General features: G+C 44.0%; 1 protein-coding gene and 2 pseudogenes across 1 annotated transcript; 2 read left to right on the top strand and 1 right to left on the bottom strand.

The window, feature by feature from the left end:
- The first annotated feature begins 3,790 nt into the window (after positions 1–3,790).
- Positions 3,791–5,124, top strand: LOC116353544 (olfactory receptor 10G4-like). Its single transcript, XM_031789423.1, has one exon. It carries the CDS (start codon positions 4,108–4,110, stop codon positions 5,104–5,106), a length of 999 nt encoding a protein of 332 aa, XP_031645283.1. The 5' UTR covers positions 3,791–4,107; the 3' UTR covers positions 5,107–5,124.
- An 8,284-nt stretch (positions 5,125–13,408) lies between these two features.
- On the top strand, positions 13,409–14,682 carry LOC109904902 (olfactory receptor 1S1-like; annotated as a pseudogene).
- A 4,840-nt stretch (positions 14,683–19,522) lies between these two features.
- Positions 19,523–20,248, bottom strand: LOC109904901 (olfactory receptor 10A6-like; annotated as a pseudogene).
- Between the last annotated feature and the right edge of the window lie 5,040 nt (positions 20,249–25,288).

Genomic DNA, 25,288 nt, shown 5'->3' with positions numbered 1-25,288 from the left:
GGAGTACTTCTCCTGTCCTATTCGGTGTCCTGTGTGAATCTAAGTGTGCGTTCTCTAATTCTCTCCTTCTCTCTTTCTTTCTCTCTCTCGGAGGACCTGAGCCCTAGGACCATGCCCCAGGACTACCTGACATGATGACTCCTTGCTGTCCCCAGTCCACCTGGCCATGCTGCTGTTCCAGTTTCAACTGACCTGAGCCCTAGGACCATGCCCCAGGACTACCTGACATGATGACTCCTTGCTGTCCCCAGTCCACCTGGCCATGCTGCTGCTCCAGTTTCAACTTCCACCTGACTGTGCTGCTGCTCCAGTTTCAACTGTTCTGCCTTATTATTATTCGACCATGCTGGTCATTTATGAACATTTGAACATCTTGGCCATGTTCTGTTATAATCTCCACCCGGCACAGCCAGAAGAGGACTGGCCACCCCACATAGCCTGGTTCCTCTCTAGGTTTCTTCCTAGGTATTGGCCTTTCTAGGGAGTTTTTCCTAGCCACCGTGCTTCTACACCTGCATTGCTTGCTGTTTGGGGTTTTAGGCTGGGTTTCTGTACAGCACTTTGAGATATCAGCTGATGTACGAAGGGCTATATAAATACATTTGATTTGATTTGATCTCTCAACCCCAACAGAGGAGAGATCTAGGGGTCTGAAGATGTGGGGATTTTATGACAACTCACGCCCCTGGTAAATCTCAGGCCACAGACAAATTCCTTTGTTCTGTTACTATGGAGAACCAGCCTCAGAACATTAAACATGAAATAAAGGGACTTGGGAACTGCCACACCCTGGCCTTAGTATTTTGTGTGTTCTTTATTATTGTGGTTAGGCCAGGGTGTGACATGGGTGATTTTGTGTTTGTCTTGTCTAGGGGTTTTGTAGCTTGATGGGGTTGTGTTCAGTGTAGTATTCTAGATAAGTCTATGGTTGCCTAGAGTGGTTCTCAATCAGAGGCAGGTGTTTATCGTTGTCTCTGATTGGAACCATATTTAGGCAGCCATATTCTTTGGGTATTCCGTGGGTGATTGTTTCCTGTCTCTGTGTTTTGCACCAGTTAGGACTGTTTTGGTTTTTCCATGTTTTCTTGTTTTGTATATGTATATTGTTCACGTTATCATCTTTATTAAATATGTTCAACCATAACCACGCTGCATTTTGGTCCTCCTCTCCTTCCCAGAAAGAAAACCGTAACAGGAACAATGGTTTCCGTCAGCCACAATGGTGGTCATGATGATAGACGGAATATGAAAATGTAAGTCATTTTTGTTTTATTATTAAAGGTTAATAGATGACGTTATTACGAAAACATTGTAACTTCAACAGTTTACCTAGTATATGTTTGATGTTTATACATTGTACGTTGTGTGGAAAATGTCCAAATCAAGGGGACTGTTTTGGTAAAGATGAAATGTTAAGTTAGATGTCTAAAATTGGGTTAGAGTCAAATCTAGACCTTGCCTCATTAACTTGATACGCCCAGAGAACTGCCCTGAAGGCGGTTACGCCCACTTCTGACCCAAGGGTATAAAACCTGTGAGTATAGAATTTACAGAGAAGACTACGTGACCCAAGCTGCAGGCACGATCTAAAAAGTCAACAAAGCCAAAACGCAACGCAAGTTTGAAGACAAAGAAATCCTTTTCTACCCAAGCTATGGATGAGTAGCTGTCTAAGCGGGTGAATTCAAGCCGGACCCCCTTTGCGTCCAATCCCAGCGAATCGTGGTATCTAAAAGGTTTCATTCCTATGCTGTGAGCTCTGAGCTACAGAGCTGTCTGTCCTCAGAAGACCCCTTCCATAGCAAGGGTGAGGGAACAGACTCCTAAGCCAAAAGGACACCGACATCGGGAGGATGATCAGAGAGGTGCGCAGGAGAAATGCATCATTGAGCAGCTGAACGGTCCCCTAAACGGTCCACGCAGAGAATCCTCGGAGATCATCCCCACATAATTACATCATTATATTCTGACCCATAAGAGCGGCAGTTTGGGGCAAGGCTAGGGTTAGAATAGCATAGCTGACAAATTCACCCAAATGTATATTTCTCTCGTGTACTTTTTTCTCTCGTTGAAATCCCCATTTTGGTTAACGCGCCATAGTGTGTTGGCCTGTTATACTAAGTTATAATCAATAGCCTATGTGTTTTGTCTATGTATCTTTTATCATTTTAGCTTTTTAGTAAATAAATATTCGACTAAGATTGGTGTGGTCAAACTCATTGGTGAGACCCGGGTCCGTGCAGATTCACGGGCTATACGACGTTCAGAACGAGATTGGTAGAGGTAACTGGTTAATTAGCAGCTGCTGTAAAATCGATATTCTGATATTCTTTGCGTTAATTTGGGAAAAAGAAACTCAATAAAAACTAGTTTTCCATGGTGCCCCAGGTTAATGAGTTAATAATTGCTTGATTCAGTTAATCACGCAATTAGAAACTTGTAATCATTCGATGAGCATCATTAACTAATACAATGTCGCGACACCAGGCAGTGATGCAACCCAGGATGTTTTCGATGGTGCAGCTGTAGAACCTTTTGAGTATCTGAGGACCGATTCCAAATCTTTTCGTTCTCCAGAGGGGGAATAGGTTTTGTTGTGCCCTCTTCACGACTGTCTTGGTGTGCTTGGACCATGTTTGTTTGTTGGTGACGTGGACACCAAGGAACTTGAAGCTCTCAACCTGCTCCACTACAGCCCCGTCCATGAGAATGGGGGTGTGCTCGTTCCTCCTTTCACTGTAGTCCACAATCATCTAATTTGTCTTGATCAAGTTGAGGGAGATATTGTTTTCCTGGCACCACAGTCAGGTCTTTGACCTCCTCCCTATAGGCTGTCTCGACGTTGCCTGTGATCAGGCCTACCACTTGTGTCATCGGCACACTTAATGATGGTGTTGGAGTCGTGCCTGGCCGTGCAATCATGAGTGAACAGGGAATACAGGAGGGGATTGAGCATGCAGCCCTGAGTGGACCATTTGTTGAGGGTCAGTGTGGTGGATGTGTTGTTACCTACTCTTACCACCTGGGGGGCGGCTCGTCAGGAAGTCCAGGATCCAGTTGCAGAAGGAGGTGTTTAGTCCCAGGGTCCTTAACTTATTGATGAGCTTTGAGGGAACTATGAATCACATTCTCACATAGGTGTTCCTTTTGTCCAGGTGTTAAAGGGCAGTATGGAGTGCAATAGAGATTGCATCATCTGTGGATCTGTTGGGGTGGTATGCAAGTTGGAGTGGGTCTAGGGTTTCTGGGATAATGGTGTTGATGTAAGCCATGACCAACCTTTCAAAGCACTTTATGGCTACAGCCGTGTGTGCTACGGGTCGGTAGTCATTTAGGCAGGTTAGGCCAGTCCAACTAGCATGTGTAAAACCTTTAGTGACATCATATTCCAATCTTTCAGAAAAATTTGGTTCAGGAAAACCTGAAAGCCTAGTATTTTCCTTTTTCATTAGGGACATATCCATCCATGTCCCTGCTTTGGACGCAAGGGACATGATTATTATGTAGATATATTATAATCTCAGTTTGATATCAAGGATATGGTTGGTTGTTGGGTCTCTACCCAGGAGGTTCTTAGGTGAACCAACCATGTATAAATATCTCATGCCATAATAGAGAGGATAGCCATTGGATCTCCAGGTGAGCTCATCCAAAGGAAGGATGTAGGTGTCTTAGATGTTCAGATGTAGAACTGCATAATTTCACTGTGTGGTATCATGTATCATCTCACTGTGTGGCTATACATGCAGTATCCTGATAGCATCATGATTGTTGATATGAAAACATTCAATGAGTAGTATATTAGAACAGGATCATGATACTTTATATAAAAATCATGATTCTGTTTGAAGAGATTATCACAATTCAATATAATCAATCATAGCATTATTTTTTGTTTGCTGTGCATTGCTTTCTCATTGTTTTTGAGTATATTTAATTAATGACTACTTTTTTCTGATTTGAAAATTAAGAAACGTAAGAGAATGAAAATTGAGAATGTGCTTAAAGCTTTTGGTGCTTAAATGTTGTAAGTTTGATTTAGAGCAGTTATTCAGTAAAGCAGCGGTCATAATGGTGTAAGAAGTGCATGTTCATAAGTCTGGTTGAATGACACCTATTTTTTCCCTTGTAGCTGTTTGGACATTCGAGGGACAGTGGAATATGTCCTTGGGAAATGTCTCTGGCAAAATAATACATCAATTTGTCATCGGTGGTTTTGACACACTTGACAGACCTCTGACAGTGGGGATTGTAATTCTGTGTATCTATCTCCTAGTCATGCTTTCTAATTTGGCAAATATATGTTTTATCCTTCATGATAAGCGTTTGCACAAGCCAATGTATCTTCTGATTTGCAACCTTGCTGTAGTTGATATGCTGTACAGCTCCAGTGCCTGTCCAACTATGATTGGTGTGCTGGTAGCTGGTGATAAAGCCATAGCTTATGTGTCATGCTTCATTCAGATGTTTGTTTTCCACCTGGGGGGCGTAATGGAGATGTTTGCTATCTCTGTCATGGCTTTTGATCGTTTGATTGCAATCTCTAATCCACTGAGGTATCAAAGTATCCTCACCAATGTTCGTACTCTGGTTCTGACTGGTGCTCTGTGGTTGGTTGCCTGTGCTTTTGTGGCTGTTATGCCTGCCACTGTGTTATCTCTCCCTTACTGCCACTCAACCCTCAAATACACCTTCTGTGATTATGCTGCGTTAGTGAGAGCCACTTGTGTCAATCCTAGCTACTATTTTAATATGATAACCATTATCACCTTCTTTCTCCTGTTTGGCACTTTCTGTTCTATTTGCCTGTCCTACATATGGATCATATTTGCTATGGTTAAAATGTCCTCCAAGAACGACAAAAGGAAGATGTACAGTACTTGCTTCAGTCACCTGATAGTGGTAGTGTGTTATTACGTTCCTTTATTTGTACGAATAGTCTTGACCAGGCTAGGTGTGGTGCTGACCTTGGAAGAGCGTCATGGTCTGATGATCGGGGCTATTCTTGGGCCCTCTCTTGTAAATCCTTTTGTATACTGTTTTAGAACCAAGGAGATCAAAAACAAAATGTTGAAGATGTTTAACAAAGTTGCGCCCACTGAATAAAAAAAGAACGGTTTAATGAAGTCATCTCCTTGTTGTGTAGCCTACTGTGTGAGTGAATGTGTAAAAACATGTCTGTTACCGTGCTCTATAGAAGCATGCTGGCCTGTTTTAATTTCATCTTTATTATGTTCTCTATTGGCAATAGAGGTTTAGGTATCAGGTATAAATCAATACAAATCAGGTGTCAAATCCCCTGCTAATATAGTAAAATGTAAGAAAAATATATATATTTTATATAGATAGGATGTGTTAGAGAAACAATACACAAAGTATTCCTACAAATCTGTGCTCTAGAACAATATGGACACTGTGCTCTAAAAACAATAAGAACACAACCAAAAGGAGACCTATGACCCAAAGCCACTATTTCACCAACATTATCAGTAGTGGGAGAATAACACTGCATTTTAACTCCACATGAAAAGTAGGAACATGTATCCTCTGGACTGGAACAGTATCAGCCCCTTCATTTGCTTTCATGTTTGAATCAGCCTTCTGTCAGGTGGCCTAACTCTGATGCATGGTATTGTGACATCTGTCTCTTCAGATAACACTCAAAATCGTCAACACATCATTAACCTAGCTTAATTAACTGTGCAACACCTGAGCAGTGCTACAGTGCTAGCCAACACATCATTAACCTAGCTCAATTAGCTGTGCAACACCTGAGCAGTGCTACAGTGCTAGCCAACACATCTGTGGTTTCATTTCAGACTAACTAGCACAACTGAATGATGGATGCAACAGTGCACACTTATTTTGTAGTATACTTTATAAAGAGTAAATCAATTGCACATAGGGTTTAGTTTACTCAAAGTAGACCATACAAATAGATTGTGTGATGTCTTAGATTTTCCCTGAGAATGTTTTTTTGCAATATCATATGAGAATGGTGTTGTTTTTCTCACAATAAATGACCAGTTTGATTTTGTTCATCACAATACATCTAAGTCATTTAGCAGACACATCGTCCAGAATGACTGGCTAAGATGTAAATCCTCCCTGTCTAGGCCTAGTCCCTGCACCTGGACTGATTCAAGGACTCATTAGTCAGTTAATATTCTATTATCTCATGTGTAATTGAAATCTCAGGACACTTTAATGACACGGGGCTGCTTAATTATTTATTTTGGAATGAATTGATGCATATAGTGTCAGCATGATATCTTTTGAGACATACATTTGAAAATAAAGCAGGACTGTTCTTTCTGACCCGCAAACAACTTCATGGTCATGATTATAACCACGATATCGCATGCAAAGTAAAGAACAAAATCCCGCCTTGACGTGGTCACGATGAAGATGTCTTAATCTGGTTGTAATTTGGTTACCTGAAGTCACATGTCAATGTTAATCTGAAAATAATGTAATTGTAACGTTGCGTCCCTATTTTGTCCATGGGAGCTGACTGCAGCACCAGTGTTTTTGCTGGGTTTCACACTCATATAGTTGGAAGTTAGTTGTCAATGTAAAATTAGTGTTACTCATTAAGATTGGTTCTCTTTCAATTATTCGTTACATGGGGGTTCGCTAGGACCGCTGTTGATGAATAGGTATATGAGAAACGAGACCAAGTCGAGACGCAGGACAAGGCGGATACGGTATAGTAAAGGCCGTTTATTCAAGAGTAATGATATCTGGCAATTACGTGCACGGCTCCGTTTCGTCAAGTTCTCATGCGAACCATTGGAAAAAGAGAGGCCGGTCACAATCGTACAGTTCACTTTATACATGGAAATGACGTAGGTAGATTCTGGTAGGTTGTTTGCAGATGATAGACAGTCTCCTCCAGCCTGGTGTCAGTATCCCATTGGTCCTCGACGGAGTTCTTTGTCTTTGGAGCCCATCCAGAAGGGGAGGGGCTGCGTGTGTGTGAGTTCCTGTCTTGGCAAGTCTGTGTGTCTTTTCAGTGAGTGTCTGTGTGAGAGATTCTGTATGGCCCTTCCATGTTTTACTGTGAAAATACGTTGCTATGTGTTGTCACAGTTATAGCAATGCAATAGCAGTAAGCTGGTCATTTGCATAGGAAATAGCACTTCATTACACCGCCTACTCTCTTGAAGCACCTATCAAAAGGGTCTGTTGGAAACAGACAGAGTGGCGAATGAGGTGAGACCCTCACTTCCATAAAAATAACCACTCTCCCACCCTCTGCTTATTCTCGTTTTCCTCATATCAGCTGAATATCTGTTTGCCTGCTAAACTGCTCACAAGGGAACCATGAAGGATATCATTGCCGAGCGTAGGTGTTCAGACCCTGTTGAGAGGTTGAGTACTAACTGGAAGGTTTTTGTTTTACTGTAGAAATTCCTTTTCAAATTCTCAGTCTCTGTTGGTAGCTATCATCACTGCTAGCAGTTGAGACTCTGTGAGCCCAAGCTAACTTGTCTAGCTTGCTGAAAGGCAACTAACCTCACTAGCAGTGGTGTAAAAGTACTTTAAAGTACTACTTAAGTTGTTTCCTGGGGTATCTGTACTTGACTTTACTATTTATATTTTTGACAACTTTTACTTATACTTCACTACATTCCTAAAGAAAATCATATATTTTTTACTCCATTCATTTTCCCTGACACCCAAAGTAGTCGTTACATTTTGAATGCTTAGCAGGATAGGAAAAAGAGAACATGCCTGTCATTCCCCTGCCTCTGATCTGGCGGACTCACTAAACAAAAATGCTTAGTTTGTAAATGATGTGTGAGAGGGAGTGTACCCCTGGCTATCCGTAAATAAAAAAGAGCAAGAAAATCGTGGGGTCTGGTTTGTTTAAAAATATAAGGAATTTTAAATTGAGGTCACTGCTAGCTTGCTAACAACCCACAAGCCTCGCTATAGTGTTATGGCTATAGCATTATATGGTGATCAATATTGCTAGCTGTTAGCCACAAGGCTCCTAACTAGCTAGCTTCGTACACCGTCTACACAACCTGCTATTTGCTAGACTCCCGCCCAGACAGCCCCGATAAAACAACTGCTACCAGCTTTCCTCAGGGAAGCTAAGAGCTTGTCGGAAAAATCCTTCACTAGCAGGATTCTTGCCAAGTGCGTGCCAAACCTGGACTTGCACAATATGGCAACACTCCCATGGTGGAGCCATCACTGGCTGTTACAGCTTCTAGGAATAGTGGATGGAGGGGTCTGCAGAGAGCAGGTAGTTCAGAACGTGGATCTTTATTCCAAAGACAGTGAAAACGGACATGCCAAACACAAGGGCGCATAAAATACCCAGTCCAAACAAACAGGACTAAACTGTCCGGAAATATAGAATCCACAAATAATCCAACACCATGAACAGAAAACAAGCCCGCACAAAAGCCGATGGGCCTAGTGCCCTTAAATAGCCCACAAACTAAACTCAAAACAGGTGTAACCAATCAGACCAAACTAACAGAAACAAAAAAGGGAATCAATGGCAGCTAGTAGGCCGGCGACAACGACCGCCGAGCGCCACCCGAACAGGAAGAGGCACCATCTTAGGCGGGATTCGTGACACTGGCTCACCACCTCAGCCCCTCACATCGTATTATTAACGACACCAGCGCCTCACTCCCTGGGAAGGCGGAGCACTTTACTGCCTCTGTTTTTAAGAAAACTTACAAGGCCTCAGCCCAAGCAATTAGAGCCCTCTAAGTTCCCTTTTATTGTTGGCATATCAGTTACTGGAGGAAGTGGAGAAGCAACTGGACTAGACCCAGATGCTTAGGAGATTACGGACCTGAACCTCCGTGACTCCCGTAGTGCCATCCAAGGCTGTGGTCTAGCCTTGAGCCTAGCAGTAGTGGGAGAAAGGTCTGAGCTTATCCAGCTTAACATAAAGAGAAAAGTTTGGACCTTCTGGATGCCCCAGTGACACCCAAAGAGTTGTTTGGGCCCACTGTCCCCACCACAGAAGTGTGACATGCGCAAGGAAGTCGTCTTACGATGCGGCCGCAGCAAGGATCTGCACCTATGTCCCCCCTAAAGGACGTAAGAAGGGTCATCCATCCTAGGGCGCAACCCTGGCAGCGGAGGAGGATAGTGTGCAGGGCCATACCCTCTCTCTTTGGGTTTAACGGTTGCTACTCTTTCCCCTCTCCGAGTTTCGCAGCAGTGGGTATGCAGAGCTGTGTTAAGACGAAACCCTATTCTCTGTGCAGCAGCTCACTTTTGTGACCATGTTCATATGAGGAAATGGAGGAGACACACTTTGTGTTCCTCCCCGAGTGCCTCCCTTAGGCTCTATGCCCGGTATGTGCCACTCCAGTTTTCCCACAATAGGGCAATGCTACTCTGTATGACAGGCAGGGGAATCCTAACCATACCGCTCCACCGTTCTACGGGAGTACAGGTTTCCAGGTTTCACTGGCCAACCCTCTTAGCCCTTTTAAGGATTCTGAGGGGTGTTTTTTTTCTCTACTTGGCAAAGACAACTTGGCTCTGCTATAGAGAACACTCTCCATTGAGCAGTTTACTTAACTTTTTTTTAGTTTACTTTCTGGATCTCGGCAGGTAGCCAGGCGGGTAGGAGCGTTGGGCCAGTAACTGAAAGGTTGCTGGCTTGAATATCAGAGCTGACAAGGTAAAAATCTGTTGTTCTGCCCCTGAGCAAGGCAGTTAACCCACTGTTCCCTGGGAGCCGATGACGTGGAAGTCGATTAAGGCAGCCCCCCCCACCTCTCAGATTCAAAGGGGTTGGGATAAATGCGGAAGACATATTTCAGTTGATGAAATTCAGTTGTACATCTGATTAGGTACACTGTTTCCTTAGTTTACTTTCTGGATATTAGGGAAAGGGGGGGGGCAACACCCTCACAGGCGTCGGAGCCTCAGCCAGCTATCTGGTACTTCCGAGTCCACAAAGCTTTGGCTTTTCCTCATCAGGTTTTTTTTAACTAAAATTGGTTCACGCAAGCCGGCCACTGCCTGCTCTATCTTCCCATATTACGGGAGCGAGTGGCTGAGGAACTGTTATTGCTCTTGACAACCCTCCTCCATGTAGCAGGGCCAAGACTTACTAGTGATGTAGCTGTCCTACTGCCCACGTTTAGGAATACTGTGCTGCAGGTGTTTCCTTCTTCCTTCAAGCTACATTGCCTGAAGTCTTACGTCATAGCGCTGGCAACTCTGTCCCGAAAGAACCTGCTTCCAGCATTTGTCCAGACTCACTGCAGCCTGGTAGAAGCGACGACCCGAGGAGACCTGATCCCAAAACACGGTGACCACTCCGTTTGGGGTGGAAGAGCTTACACACCCATGAGAAGTGGGTGATGCCGTATGCTTTCCCTCCACATCTTTGAGCCCCTCCATGACCAGTTATTTTCCGGTCAGCAGTTACAACCCTGCTTACGACCAATACTGGCAGCTATCTACATGCAGGGTCTTTACCCAAGAGAACAAAGCAATTTTCCCATTGTCGCACCTTGGAGCCTATGGCTTTTCACCTGTCGCCTTCCCTAGAAAGGAGTCCCCATTGTTGTCCAGTACATGTGGTTAGCATCTACTTGGATTTTAGGAGAGCTTGGGCAAGGGTGTCCTGCTCTACGCTCGTTGGGCAACCACCCTCGTAAGGGCCCTTCTATATTCAATGGGACCATTATATTGATTTATAATGGTGAGGGTAATAGCCGACAGAGTGGCTTGGAAGGGCCCTTTCCTACGGAGTAGTTGACCTCTTGGTCACTGTTTTTGGGGAATATCTCATTAAACTGAGATTGTATGCGTCCCCTCACTTTCTGTGAGGTTTTTCCCGCTTTGTGTTGTCTATGCACCTTTTTCTGTGCATACTCCCTTAGCTTCGGGACCTCTGAAGGTTGCTGATGTTGGATCTTCCCTGGCTTCAGACATCATTTTTGCGATACGGGAGTTGGCCACATCCCCACATGAGATATCGAAACAAATAATTGAAAGATAAGTTAAGTTTAGTTGCGTAACCCAGGTTCTCTGACATTATGGGTGAGATACAGTGCATTCAGAAAGTATTCAGACTCCTTGACTTTTTTCCCTTTTTTATGGATTAAATAAATAATTTTCCTCATCAATCTACACTTTTTTAGAAATGTTTGAAAATGTAAATCTATATATAAAAAAACAGAAATACCTTATTTCCACAAGTATTCAGACCCTTTGCTCTGAGACTCGAAATTGAGCTCAGGTGCATCCTGCTTCCAATGATCATCCTTGAGATTTTTTGGCCACTTGATTGGAGTCCACCTGTGGTAAATTCAATTGATTGGAAATTATTTGGAAAGTCACAAACCTTTCTAAACAATGTCCCATTGTTGACAGTGCATGTCAGAGCAAAAACCAAGCCATGAGGTCGAAATAATTGTTGGTAGAGCTCCGAGACAGGATTTTGCAGAGCCACAGACCTGGGGAATGCTACCAAAAATGTCTGCTGCATTGAACGTCCCCAAGAACACAGTGGCCTCCATTATTAAATGGAAGACGTTTGGAACTACCAAGACTCTTCCAAGAGCTAACCGCCCGGCCAAACTGAGCAATCAGGGGAGAAGGGCCTTGGTCAGGGAGATGACCAAGAACCCGATGGTAACTCTGACAGAGCCCCAGAGTTCCTCTGTAGAGACGGGAGAAACTTCCAGAAGAACAATCATCTCTGCAGCACACCATCAATCGGGCCTTTATGGTACAGTGGCCAGACGGAAGTTTGCCAAAAGGCACCTAACGGACTCTCAGACCATGAGAATCAAGATTCCAAGATTTGGCCTGAATGCCAATTGTCATGTCATGGAGGAAACCTGCCACCATCTGTACTGTGAAGCAAGGTGGTGGCAGCATCATGCTGTGGGGATGTTTTTCAGCGGCAGGGACTGGGAGACTAGTCAGGATTGAGGGAAAGATGAATTGAGCGAAGTACAGAGAGATCCTTAATGAAAACCTGCTCCAGAGTGCCCAAGAGCTCAGACTGGGGCAAAGGTTCACCTTTCAACAGGACAACGACCCTAAGCACACAGCCAAGACAATGCAGGAGTGGCTTCGGGACAAGTCTCTGAATGTCCTTGAGTGGCCCAGCCAGAGCCCGGACCGGAACCTGATCGAACATCTCTGGAGAGACCTGAAAATAGCTGTACAGCGATGCTCCCCATCCAACCTGACAGAGCTTGAGAAGATCTGCAGAAAGAATGGGAGAAACTCCCCAAATACAGGCCTGACATGCTTGTAGCGTCATACCCAAGAAGACTCAAGGCTGTAATCACTGTAATCAAGTTGCTTCAACAAAGTATGGAGTAAAAGGTCTGAATTCTTATGTAATTGTGGTATGTCAGTTTTTTTATCTTTTATACATTTGCAAAACAAATTTAAAAACTGTTTTTGCTTTGTCGTTATAGGTTATTGTGTGTAGGTTGATGAGGGATTTTTTTTTTTTAATCCATTTTAGAATAAGATTGTAACGTAACAAAATGTGGGAAAAGTTGAGGGGTCTGAATTCTGACCGAATACATTGTATCTCACCACATTCCCCTGTTCGCCAAGAGAGTGAGGAGGAGAAGCATGCTTGGGAATAACCAGGGGGCAGTGGTTCCTTTTATGTAAGTGAGGGTCTCACTTCATTTGCCCCTCGCCACTTTACTCTTCTGTCTCCAATAGATACTTTTGATAGGTACTTCAGAGAGAGTAGCAAACTCCCACATGAGATATCTCACTCATAATATTAGAGAACCGGTGGGTTAAGCAAGCAATCTAACTTTTTATGCCAAATAAATTGAAAGACCTCTGACAGTAGGGATTGTAATTCTGTGTATCTATCTCCTAGTCATGCTTTCTAATGTGGCAAATATATGTTTTATCCTTCATGATAAGCGTTTGCACAAGCAAATGTATCTTCTGATTTGCAACCTTGCTGTAGTTGATATGCTGTACATCTCCAGAGCCAGTCCAAATATGATTACTTCATTCTCCTGGGGGTTTTCAATATCCTATGACAGACATTTACAGTGAAGGACACTTACATATAAATGGCACATGGCGTAGACTTTTAACCAGAAGTAAGTGGCTCTCCTGCAAACAGACCTTCACCTGCAAATACACTGACTTTTACTGTGATTTGATCAAATGTCAAGTTATGTTTGTAATGTTTAGGCTACTCTGGTAAAGACAAAAGGCCCCTGTATCTCAATATGTTAGACGTGGAACAAGACTAATATTTAGTTAAGTAATTCATAACATTGCATTGTATTATACGGTTACGTGTGTGAACTCACTATAAAGATGAGTGTAGGCCTACTGCACTTCTTAATGCAATTGTTAATTAATGTATTTTTAAATTACAGATTGATGCAAACCATACCTTATGACCTGCGCTGCAATGAGCTCCATGATAACCATCATCAAACAAAACAGCTCTTTTGTGCGTCCTCAGTATTTCTTCATCAATGGCTTCCATGATATTCCTCATGCCAAATTTTACTATATGTTCTTGTGCTTTGCCTATGTAGTTGCTGTTTGTGGGAACTCCATTGTAATGTTCATAATATTCACTCAACGCTATCTTCACATCCCAAAGTATATTGGCATTTTAAACTTAGCAGTAGCTGACTTAGGTGAGAGCAGTGCACTAATTCCTAACCTGATTAAGACATTTCTTTTTGATTCACAATATATCACCTATGAAGCATTTCTGGCCAATATGTTTTTTGTGTTCTCCTTTATTGCTTTGCAGTCTATGACCCTTGTTGTTCTGACATGTGATAGGTTTGTTGCCATATGCTTGCCTCTGAGATACCACACTCTGCTCACTAACACTAGCATGTCTGTCCTGATTACAGGGTTGTGGCTTGTCAATGTGGTCATTGTTGGTACAAACACGGTCCTGATCACTTGACTGTCTTACTGTAAAACCATAATTATTGACAGTTATTTCTGTCATCTTGGGCCTTTGTACAGAATGGCCTGAAACGACAATTCTGCCAATTCCATCATGGCAAAAGTGAATACAGTACTAGTCCTTCATGTACCGTTCGTTTTCATAGTCCTGTCTTATGTGTGTATTTTACTTGCCCTGTTTAGAATTACTTCCTGGGAAGGCCTTGTGAAGGCTCTGAAGACTTGTCTATCACACCTTCTCAGAGTAGCACTTTTCTTTCTTCCATTTATATCCACCTACATTGCTGCAGTGACCTTCTCTCTTCACCCCAATGCAAGGATTATCTGTTTGTCTCTTGCTTCAGCTATCCCTCTCATGCTCAATCCAGTCATTTATGTTTTGAATACTGAGGGAAACAGAGGGTTTTTGAAGAAAATGGTCAAACAAAACACCTCTAGCATAATACCAGTAAATTGATCAGGTGCTGGTACTGTACATATGTATGTGATGCTATGTGATGCTATTCACTCATATCTGTAGTGTACATGTTAGCATTCATCACTGTCATAACAGAGTTGTAAGGAATGACGCTGGAGAAGAGAAGCAGGTACGGGGAGTTGACATTTAAATAGGAACAGACATGCAAAGGGACAGGAACAGCATCAGAACTGGGAAACACAAAGACCGACGACAAACCATGCAGCAGCAGGGAACAGAGCTGGGGAACTGACAAATATTGGGGAGGTAATAAACAGGTGATTGAGCGAGTCCAATATCGCTGATGCGCGTGACGAGGGAAGGCAGGTGTGCGTAAATGGTGGCAGGAGTGTGTAATGCAGGGCAACCTGGTGCCCCCGAGCGCCAGGGGGGAAGAGCAGGAGCAGGCGTGACAAGAGCTGCATGTTATGTAACCAAAATAAGTTAATCAGAAGCTGATAATGTATGCATAGGATGTATGATAATGTATGTTTGGATGTATGGTAATGTATGTTTTGAATGTTCAGCTCTGAAAACATATGGTGTACAATGGGAGGCCTTTCCAGGCTCCCACCTTATTGCAGTTTGATCTTGTCTACCAGAATAACTGGCCTTGTATCCTTAATTTATAATAAATGATCCTCACATAAAGTCAACACCCTTCCTATCACAAAGAGGTGGGAAAGAGACCTAGAGAACCTTGGTCTCAAATGGGACTGGCCCATGGTATGGAACAACATTTCTTCATCTCAAAACCTTTCCCATCAGCTGGACCTATTTCACTCCTGAGAGTAGATTTAAAATATAGATTGTAGATAATGATCAATGTTTCAAAATGCTCTTGTTCTGAAATATGAAACTTTCTGCAAATGTTTTGATGCTGTTTAACTGTGGATCTCTTTGGAAGCATGTCTTTGACATTTTAGGAAAAATCCTAAATAAGATCCTTCCAATATGCTATGTCCCAAACGTATAACTACACTACTCCTTATAATAGTTATGTTTATTCACCACAATACAAGAACTGCGACATTCTTTTTTTTTAGATCCTTAAATAGATTTATGCCTCGTTTTGTCTCTTTTTATTTAGATATTTGTCCCTCTGCGTACTGCTTGTACAAACTGCTTGTATGTTACCTTAATTGAATAAATAAAAAATAAATATATTCACAAAAATGCTTACAATGATTATACATGTTTTTAAATATGTATTTTTTTATTAAGGTTTATAAATAACGTATTAATCCTTATTCATGAAATGTATTATAAAAACAATTTACCTGTGAAAAGAGCCCGACACTATGGATCTGCCAGTGAATATGTTTTAGTGTCATCTAGTGGAACTAATTAATATATGCTATTTAATTAAATTAGAGTTGAACTCTTTCAACATAAATACTGTATCTACATACTTTCTATTTGTCAGTTATCAGAATGATTTGACCTCAACATGTTGTACAGTACCTTTCTGTTAATACAGTAGCTTTATGATGGTTGCAGCATTAATTCATCCAATAATTCATGTTATATATATAAACACCCCAAAATTACAGCTGTGGCATAAACATCTCTGAAATGTACACAAAAAAATATTTGAAATTAGGAGATTGCATTTTATTTATCATATGTTACATATATTACCTTCAAATACTGTGTTCAGCAGAATTGACATAAATAGCTTTGTTGCAAATATCTTAGAGTTAGTGTGTATTAAACAGTATCAACAGAAAAATACTGAAATTAAGTAGATACAAAGGGGAAGGTTGCCTTGGAAACATTTCTTAAATATTGAGTTCTTGCTGCAGAATTGAACCCAAACTAAAGATCTGAAAAATTAAGATCAGTAACTCCATGTAAGGTCTCATTTGTGAGGAGTAGCTTTTGTCTTTCCATACAGTTTGATGATTTTCTCTCGCAGCTCCTCTGTCTTTAGGCTGTAGTTGATAGGGTTGTGCATGGATGGCAGCCACAGTGAGGATGGCAGGGTGGCAGACACAGTGAGGATGGAAGGGTGACAGACACAGTGAGGATGGCAGGGTGGCAGCCACAGTGAGGATGGCAGACACAGTGAGGATGGCAGGGTGACAGACACAGTGAGGATGGCAGACACAGTGAGGATGGCAGGGTGACAGACACGGTGAGGATGGCAGTATGGCAGACACAGTGAGGATGGCAGTATGGCAGCCACAGTGAGGATGGCAGGGTGACAGACACAGTGAGGATGGCAGGGTGACAGACACAGTGAGGATGGCAGGATGGCAGACACAGTGAGGATGGCAGGATGACAGACACAGTGAGGATGGCAGGGTGACAGACACAGTGAGGATGGCAGTATGGCAGCCACAGTGAGGATGGCAGGGTGACAGACACAGTGAGGATGGCAGTATGGCAGCCACAGTGAGGATGGCAGGGTGACAGACACAGTGAGGATGGCAGGGTGACAGACACAGTGAGGATGGCAGGATGGCAGACACAGTGAGGATGGCAGGATGACAGACACAGTGAGGATGGCAGGGTGACAGACACAGTGAGGATGGCAGTATGGCAGCCACAGTGAGGATGGCAGGGTGACAGACACAGTGAGGATGGCAGGGTGACAGACACAGTGAGGATGGCAGGATGGCAGACACAGTGAGGATGGCAGGATGACAGACACAGTGAGGATGGCAGGGTGACAGACACAGTGAGGATGGCAGTATGGCAGCCACAGTGAGGATGGCAGGGTGACAGACACAGTGAGGATGGCAGGGTGACAGACACAGTGAGGATGGCAGGGTGACAGACACAGTGAGGATGGCAGGATGACAGACACAGTGAGGATGGCAGGGTGACAGACACAGTGAGGATGGCAGGGTGACAGACACAGTGAGGATGGCAGGGTGACAGACACAGTGAGGATGGCAGGGTGACAGACACAGTGAGGATGGCAGACTCAGTGAGGATGGCAGACACAGTGAGGATGGCAGTATGGCAGCCACAGTGAGGATGGCAGGGTGACAGACACAGTGAGGATGGCAGGGTGACAGACACAGTGAGGATGGCAGGGTGACAGACACAGTGAGGATGGCAGACACAGTGAGGATGGAAGGATGACAGACACAGTGAGGATGGCAGGGTGACAGACACAGTGAGGATGGCAGGGTGACAGACACAGTGAGGATGGCAGGGTGACAGACACAGTGAGGATGGCAGGGTGACAGACACAGTGAGGATGGCAGGATGACAGACACAATGAGGATGGCAGGATGACAGACACAGTCAGGATGGCAGACAGTGAGGATGGCAGGATGGCAGACACAGTGAGGATGGCAGGATGACAGACACAGTGAGGATGGCAGGATGACAGAAACAGTGAGGATGGCAGGGTGACAGACACAGTGAGGATGGCAGGATGACAGACACAGTGAGGATGGCAGGGTGACAGACACAGTGAGGATGGCAGGGTGACAGACACAGTGAGGATGGCAGGGTGACAGACACAGTGAGGATGGCAGGGTGACAGACACAGTGAGGATGGCAGAGTGACAGACACAGTGAGGATGGCAGACACAGTGAGGATGGCAGACACAGTGAGGATGGCAGACACAGTGAGGATGGCAGGATGGCAGACACAGTGAGGATGGCAGGATGACAGACACAGTCAGGATGGCAGACAGTGAGGATGGCAGGATGGCAGACGGAGTGAGGATGGCAGGATGACAGACACAGTGAGGATGGCAGACAGTGAGGATGACAGACACAGTGAGGATGGCAGGATGACAGAAACAGTGAGGATGGCAGGATGACACACAGTGAGGATTCACGTCATCTTACCTTCCTGGGTTTAAGAATGTGAAGCCGGATGCTCTTTCTCGCCAGTTCCCCAGCTCCAGTGAGGATTTGGCCACTTGGATCCATAATTTTCAGGTCGCTCATCTTCGCGCTTGTGTCCTGGGGTATAGAGAATGTAGTGAGGGAGGCGCAAGGTAGGGAGGCAGTTCCAGACGGCTGTCCACCAAACAGACTTTTTGTCCCTCTTGGGGCACTGTCCAAGGTACTTCTTCCAAGGTACGTCTCACCTCTCATCCGGGAGGGCTCAGAATTCTAGAGTTTCTGAGGAGGTTTTGGTGGCCCTCAGCGGAGGTGGACACTCGTACCTTTGTGGCTGCTTGTCCGACATGTGCCCCGAACAAAACTCCTCGTCAGCAGCCTCTGGGACTTCTTCATCCGCTGTCAACACCTTCTCGACCCTGTTCTCATCTCTCTATGGATTTCATCACGGGTCTTCCATCCTCAGCAGGCCACACTAACATCCTAGTCATTGTGGACAGTTTTGGCTGTCACGTCCTTTTACGCCCTTAGTTCCTTTTTTATGTCTCTGTTTTAGTTTGGTCAGGGCGTGAGTTGGGGTGGGCATTCAATGTTTTTGTTCTAGGTTTTGTATTTCTGCTTTTGGCTTGGTATGTTTCCCAATCAGAGGCAGCTGTCAATCGTTGTCTCTGATTGAGAACCATACTTAGGTAGCCTGTGTTCCCACTATGATTTGTGAACTGTTTCGTTTCTTCCATTCGCTTTGTTATTTTGTTTTTTTGTGTTAAGTATAATAAATTAACATGGACACTTACCACGCTGCATATTGGTCCGATCCTTCCTACTCCTCAGACGACGAAGAGATTCGTTACAGTGGCACATTTCATTCCGCTGCCTAAGCTTCCATCTGCCCGTGAGATTGCTCAGCTTGTCATTCAGCATCTTTCCGCCGTCACAGACTTCCTCTGGACATCGTCTCTGACTGGGGTCCCCAGTTTGATTGATAATATCAACAGTAAAATTAACATATCCCGTAAAAATAAGAAGGAAATTGTGCACTGTGACATGATATACACTCTTTTCTTCACTGCATCATTCACATGTACCTACAACGGGGTAACTCACATGTGCGACAGGTAGCCCAGTGGTTAAGAATGTTGGGCCAGTAACTGAAAGGTTGCTGGGTTGAATCCCCGAGCCGACCAGGTGAAAGATCTGTCGATGTGCCCTTGAGTATGGCACTTAACAAAAAAATTTCTGCATAAGATTGACTGCTAAATAGCTAAATTACAGAACAACATATAAACACTTGAGGCAAATTTGCTACACTTAGGGATCATACAGTTTATATCAGGTATAAAAGGTGCGGCGATAAACACATAACACATAAGCATTTTGCTGAACCACCACCACAGCATAGGTGAAGATAATGAAGGACCGCGGGCCTAACAGGACAACCAGAGACTTAGCTGTCGCTAGTTTCCTGAAGCTGGCCAGTCTGTATACAGGGCTGTGTTCACAGCAAGAGCTATGCACCACCCTGGAGGCACAGTAAGGCAGACTAGAGGCCAGGGCGACAGGGGAGACCTCCAAAAGGAAGGCCAGGGTCCAGATCCCTACCAGGATTAGCAGCAACCTCAGGTTGGTGTTGATGGTGATGTAACGCAGAGGGAAACAGATGGCTATCACACGGTCGTACGCTAGGAGAGCCAGGGAGAAGGACTCCATATCACCCAAATAAATGCATGAAGAACATCTGAGCAAAACACGTCCCAATGGAGACATAGTTCAGATTGAACACAAATACAGGTACCATCTGGGGGATGATAACAGTGTTCAAAGAGATGTCTACTATTGTTAAATTCCACACTGCAACATCTTTGGGATTTGGTAGGCTTGTGTTTATAATGAAGACTGCTAACAGAGCAAAGTTACCCGTTAGAGTGACGATGTACAGTATATTATAGATAGAGCTAAGATGAGGTAGTTCTTATTGCCCAGTGTGTGGAAGGCTGTAATATAGAATCCATCATCTGATGATTCCATTCCATTGTAAAGGAGCACAGAAAAACCCATGTGAGGGGACACTGTGTGTCTGGAAGAGAAAACTTACAGATTAATGAGTTATTACATTTTTTTTATCCATAAATTATCCGAAGATACAAAATTAAGTTCTAAACCAAACATTGACCAAGGCAAGACAATCTTTCTGGTCATTTAATAACTCCCTGACAACATTTTACAATAATACTGAACACCCACTGTACCAACGTCAATAATACTGAACACCCACTGTACCAACGTCAATAACACTGAACACCCACTGTACCAACATCAATAATACTGAACACCCACTGTACCAACGTCAATAATACTGAACACCCACTGTACCAACATCAATAACACTGAACACCCACTGTACCAACATCAAAAATACTGAACACCCACTGTACCAACGTCAATAATACTGAACACCCACTGTACCAACGTCAATAACACTGAACACCCACTGTACCAACATCAATAATACTGAACACCCACTGTACCAACGTCAATAATACTGAACACCCACTGTACCAACATCAATAACACTGAACACCCACTGTACCAACATCAAAAATACTGAACACCCACTGTACCAACGTCAATAATACTGAACACCCACTGTACCAACATCAATAATACTGAACACCCACTGTACCTGTCACGCCCTGGTCTTAGTATTTTGTGTTTTCTTTATTTATTTGGTCAGGCCAGGGTGTGACATGGGTTTATTTTGTGGTGTGGTTGTGTGTTGGGTTTTTTCGTAGGTTTTGGGATTGTGGCTTAGTGGGGTGTTCTAGCAAAGTCTATGGTTGCCTGAGGCGGTTCTCAATCAGAGGCAGGTGATTCTCGTTGTCTCTGATTGGGAACCATATTTAGGCAGCCATATTCTTTGAGTGTTTTGTGGGTGATTGTTCCTGTTTCAGTGTTTTGTATTTCACCAGATAGGCTGTATAGGTTTTCACGTTCCGTTTGTTGTTTTGTTTTATCGTGTGTCGTCTTCATTAAAGATGTATCGAATTAACCACGCTGCATTTTGGTCCGACTCTCCTTCAACGGAAGAAAACTGTAACAGAATCACCCACCACACCAGGACCAAGCGGCGTGGTGACAGGCAGCAACAGCAGGAGCAGCGAAAAGAGGAATGGACATGGGAAGATGTTTTGGATGGCAAGGGTTGTTACACTTGGGAGGAGATACTGGCTGGAAGAGATCGCCTCCCTTGGGAACAGGTGGAGGCACTTAGGAGAGCAGAGGCAGCCAGAGATAGGAGCCGGCGATACGAGGGAACACGGTTGGCAAGGAAGCCGAGAGTCAGCCCCAAAAATGTCTTGGGGGGGGGCTCAGGGAGAGTGTGGCAAGAGTCAGGGTTCAGACCTGAGCCAACTCCCCCTGTTTATCGTGAGGAGCAGCGATCACAGGACTTCTGGACTTGGGAGGAGATATTGGACGGAAAAGGACAGTGGGCACAGCCTGGAGAATATCGCCGCCCCAAAGAAGAACTGGAGGTGGTGAAAGCGGGGAGGCGCTGGTATGAAGAGGCAGCACGGCGACGCAGATGGAAGCCCGAGAGTCAGCCCCAAAAATGTATTGGGGGGGGGGGCTCACAGGGGGTATGGCTACGCCAGGTAGGAGACCTGCGCTAACTTCCTGTGCTTACCGGGGGGCTAAAGAGACCGGGCAGGCACCGTGTAATGCTATGGAGCGCACGGTGTCTCCAGTGCGGGTGCATAGCCCGGTGCGGTACATACCAGCTCTTCGTATTGGCCCAGCTAGAGTGGGCATCGAGCCAGATAAGGTTGGGCAGGCTCGGTGCTCAAGAGCTCCAGTGCGCCTGCACGGTCCGGTCTATCCAGTGCCACCTCCACACACCTGTCCTCCGGTGGCAGCTCCCCGCACCAGGCTTCCTGTGCGTGTCCTCGGCCCAGTACCACCAGTGCCAGCACCACGCACCAGGCCTTCAGTGCGCCTCGCCTGTTCAGCGCTGCCAGAGCCTTTCTCCTCTCCAGCGCTGTCGGAGTCTCCTGCCTGTTTAGCGCTGTCGGAGTCTCCTGCCTGTTTAGCTCTGTCGGAGTCTCCCATAGTCAACCATATTTAGGCAGCCATATTCTTTGAGTGTTTCGTGGGTGATTGTTCCTGTCTCAGTGTTTTGTATTTCACCATTGTACCTCCCTTCTCACCTCATTTGCTCACATTGTATATAGACTTGTTTATACTGCATTATTGACTGTATGTTTGTTTTTACTCCATGTGTAACTCTGTGTCGTTTTATCTGTCGAACTGCTTTGCTTTATCTTGGCCAGGTCGCAATTGTAAATGAGAACTTGTTCTCAACTTGCCTACCTGGTTAAATAAAGGTAAAATAAATAAAATAAATAAATAAAAGATAGGCTGTATAGGTTTTCACGTTCCGTTTGTTGTTTTGTATTATCGTGTGTCTTCATTAAAGATGTATCGAATTAACCACGCTGCATTTTGGTCCGACTCTCCTTCAACGGAAGAAAACCGTAACAGTACCAACGTCAATAATACTGAACACCCACTGTACCAACATCAATAACACCGAACACCAATTGCACCTCTGCTTTTAACAATGTTTTGTAAGCAGTCTGTCGTTTTGGTTTAATTAAAGTGAGAAAACAAGCACATATTTATGTATTAACAACTCACTAAATGTAATGTTGTTAATAGATCTACGGACCTAATTATCGCCATCGTATTTTATCATATCAGGGCCTAATTATCTCTTTTGACAAATGTTTACGCTCATTAGCCTCTCTGTTAAATTATGACAAAAAAACAAGGATAATATATCGGAAACCACTCAGTTCTGCCTCCAGGGTCAGTGCTACAGGCCAGTGCTATCCCAATATCTTTTGACAAAGGCCTTGCAGTAGTTGTGCCCACATGGGATGGACACTGGCTCAGTGAACAGACAGAACATTAGAACTGCTGGAGGAAGCCATATGATTTATGATAGTCACTCTGGTGGTCAGTGTTGATAGATTTGAAAGAGACCACTGTCTGGTTCATTCATTTGATACGTACAACATTTATTTACTTGTCTCAAACAAAACAAAATATTTTAAATAGAAATCTGTTAACAAAAAAATCCATAGTCGATCAACTTGTCCCATTTAGTCAGAACAAAGTTTGGCCAACTCAAAATTGGAATTTCATTCAACACAAAAAGGTGGGTAAATTCAAAAAGGCTGTTGAACTAGTTTTTTTTTTAGGTGGCCCAACTCAAAACTGGTACAGTGTGACCAAAGCCATTCCAGCTGAGGTGACCCCATGCCACTCTTTCACAGATGACTGACACAATAACCTGAGGCACTTGCTGTCAGCCGTTCCATAGAGGTCCATTACCAGGGCTAAGTAGGGAGGTAGAGGGACCCAGGAGAGGAGCATGTGTGCCGCACCCTTCCGAACAACTCTGCTGTAAACAAAGCATTCATTAACCTAATGAGCAAAGTTTAAAAGAAAGTAAACATTGTGGTTGCTACAGTATACACATGGTTGGTAAGTGTACTCTTCAATAACAAGGCCTAAGGTGAGGAGAGACCCTCCAATGACACGTGTTCACAGAGGCAACCTATGAGGTGAAGGTTATGATGACACCACTGTGTCATAATTCCATTGGGTGCTTTGTCATAGCAACATCTCTAAGCTTCATTTCAGTTGTAACAGAGACAGATAGAGAGGAGCTCACACTACCGAGCTCATTACAGAAATGTATCCACTGTTATATGTACAGATACATTTTATTTTCTGTTCAGGCACTGTAGAAGAGGACAATACTACACATTTGTTGTCTATGGTATACACAGCACAATAAATAAATGATTAAATCCTTATAGGAGTCAACTAACTAAGAATGAATGTTCATTCCTATCAGGTGTCGGCTGTCAAGTCAACAAAACACCTTTTTAACAGAGCGTGTTAACTGTAATCTGCACATGATCAAGCTCCAAATCATGTTGTGGACCTCATGCTCAATGTTGAGATTGAACGTTGAGACACAATGTGCCCCAGATTCAATTGACCTGTATAAAACTGCTATTTGATGCTTCATGTAATATTTTCAAATGACGAAACTATAGTTCCTGAATGATCAACAATCTTTCTATGAGCAACAAGTACTTAATGCATTGTACAATAAAGGTAAAATGGGAATATAGTTTGCATAGGTTCTCATAAAAGCCAGGCGGTTTTATTTTGTATTTGTATGTGTATTTGTATCTTTCGTATCGTCTGAGATCCCCAAAAACTGGAAAGCTGCTGCGGTCGTCCCCCTCTTCAAAGAGGGAGACACTTTAGACCCAAACTGTTATAGACCTATATCCATCATGCTCTGCCTTTCTAAAATATTCGAAAGCCAAGTTAACAAACAGATCACCGACCATTTCGAATCCCACCGTATCTTCTCCACTATGTAATCTGGTTTCCAAGCTGGTCATGTCTTCACCTCAGCCACGCTCAAGGTCCTAAATGATGTCATAACCACCATCGATAAAAGACAGTACTGTGCAGCTGTCTTCATCGACCTGGCCAAAGCTTTCGACCCTATCAATCACTGCATTCTTATCAACATACTCAATAGCCTTGGCTTCTCAAATTACTGCCTCACCTGGTTCATCAACTACTTCTCAGATAGAGTTCAGTGTCAATCGGGAGGGCCTGTTGTCCGGACCTCTGGCAGTCTCTATGGGGGTGCCACAGGGTTCAATTCTCGGGCTGACTCAGTTCACTGTATACATCAATGATGTCACTCTTGCCGCTGATGAATCTCTAATCCACGTCCACGCAGACGACACCATTCTGTATATATCTGGCCCTTCTTTGGACAATGTGTTAAATAACCCACCAAACGAGCTTCAACGCTGTACAACTCTCCTTCCGGGGCCTCCAACTGATTTTAAATGCTAATAAAACTAAGTACATACTCTTCAACCGATTGCTGCCCGCACCTGCCTGCCCGACCAGCATAAACTACTCTGGACAGTTCTGACTTAGAATATATGGACAACTACAAATACCTAGGTGTCTGGTTAGATTGTAAACTCTCCATCT

Source organism: Oncorhynchus kisutch, linkage group LG15, assembly GCF_002021735.2.
Source record: "Oncorhynchus kisutch isolate 150728-3 linkage group LG15, Okis_V2, whole genome shotgun sequence".
NCBI lineage: Eukaryota > Metazoa > Chordata > Actinopteri > Salmoniformes > Salmonidae > Oncorhynchus > Oncorhynchus kisutch.
The sequence above is the reverse complement of the archived record's forward strand: the minus strand, read 5'-3'. Positions and strand labels throughout refer to the sequence as shown.

Excerpts from the sequence above, each read along its gene's own strand:
- LOC116353544 (XM_031789423.1), top strand. The coding sequence starts at position 4,108 with ATGACACCTATTTTTTCCCTTGTAGCTGTTTGGACATTCGAGGGACAG.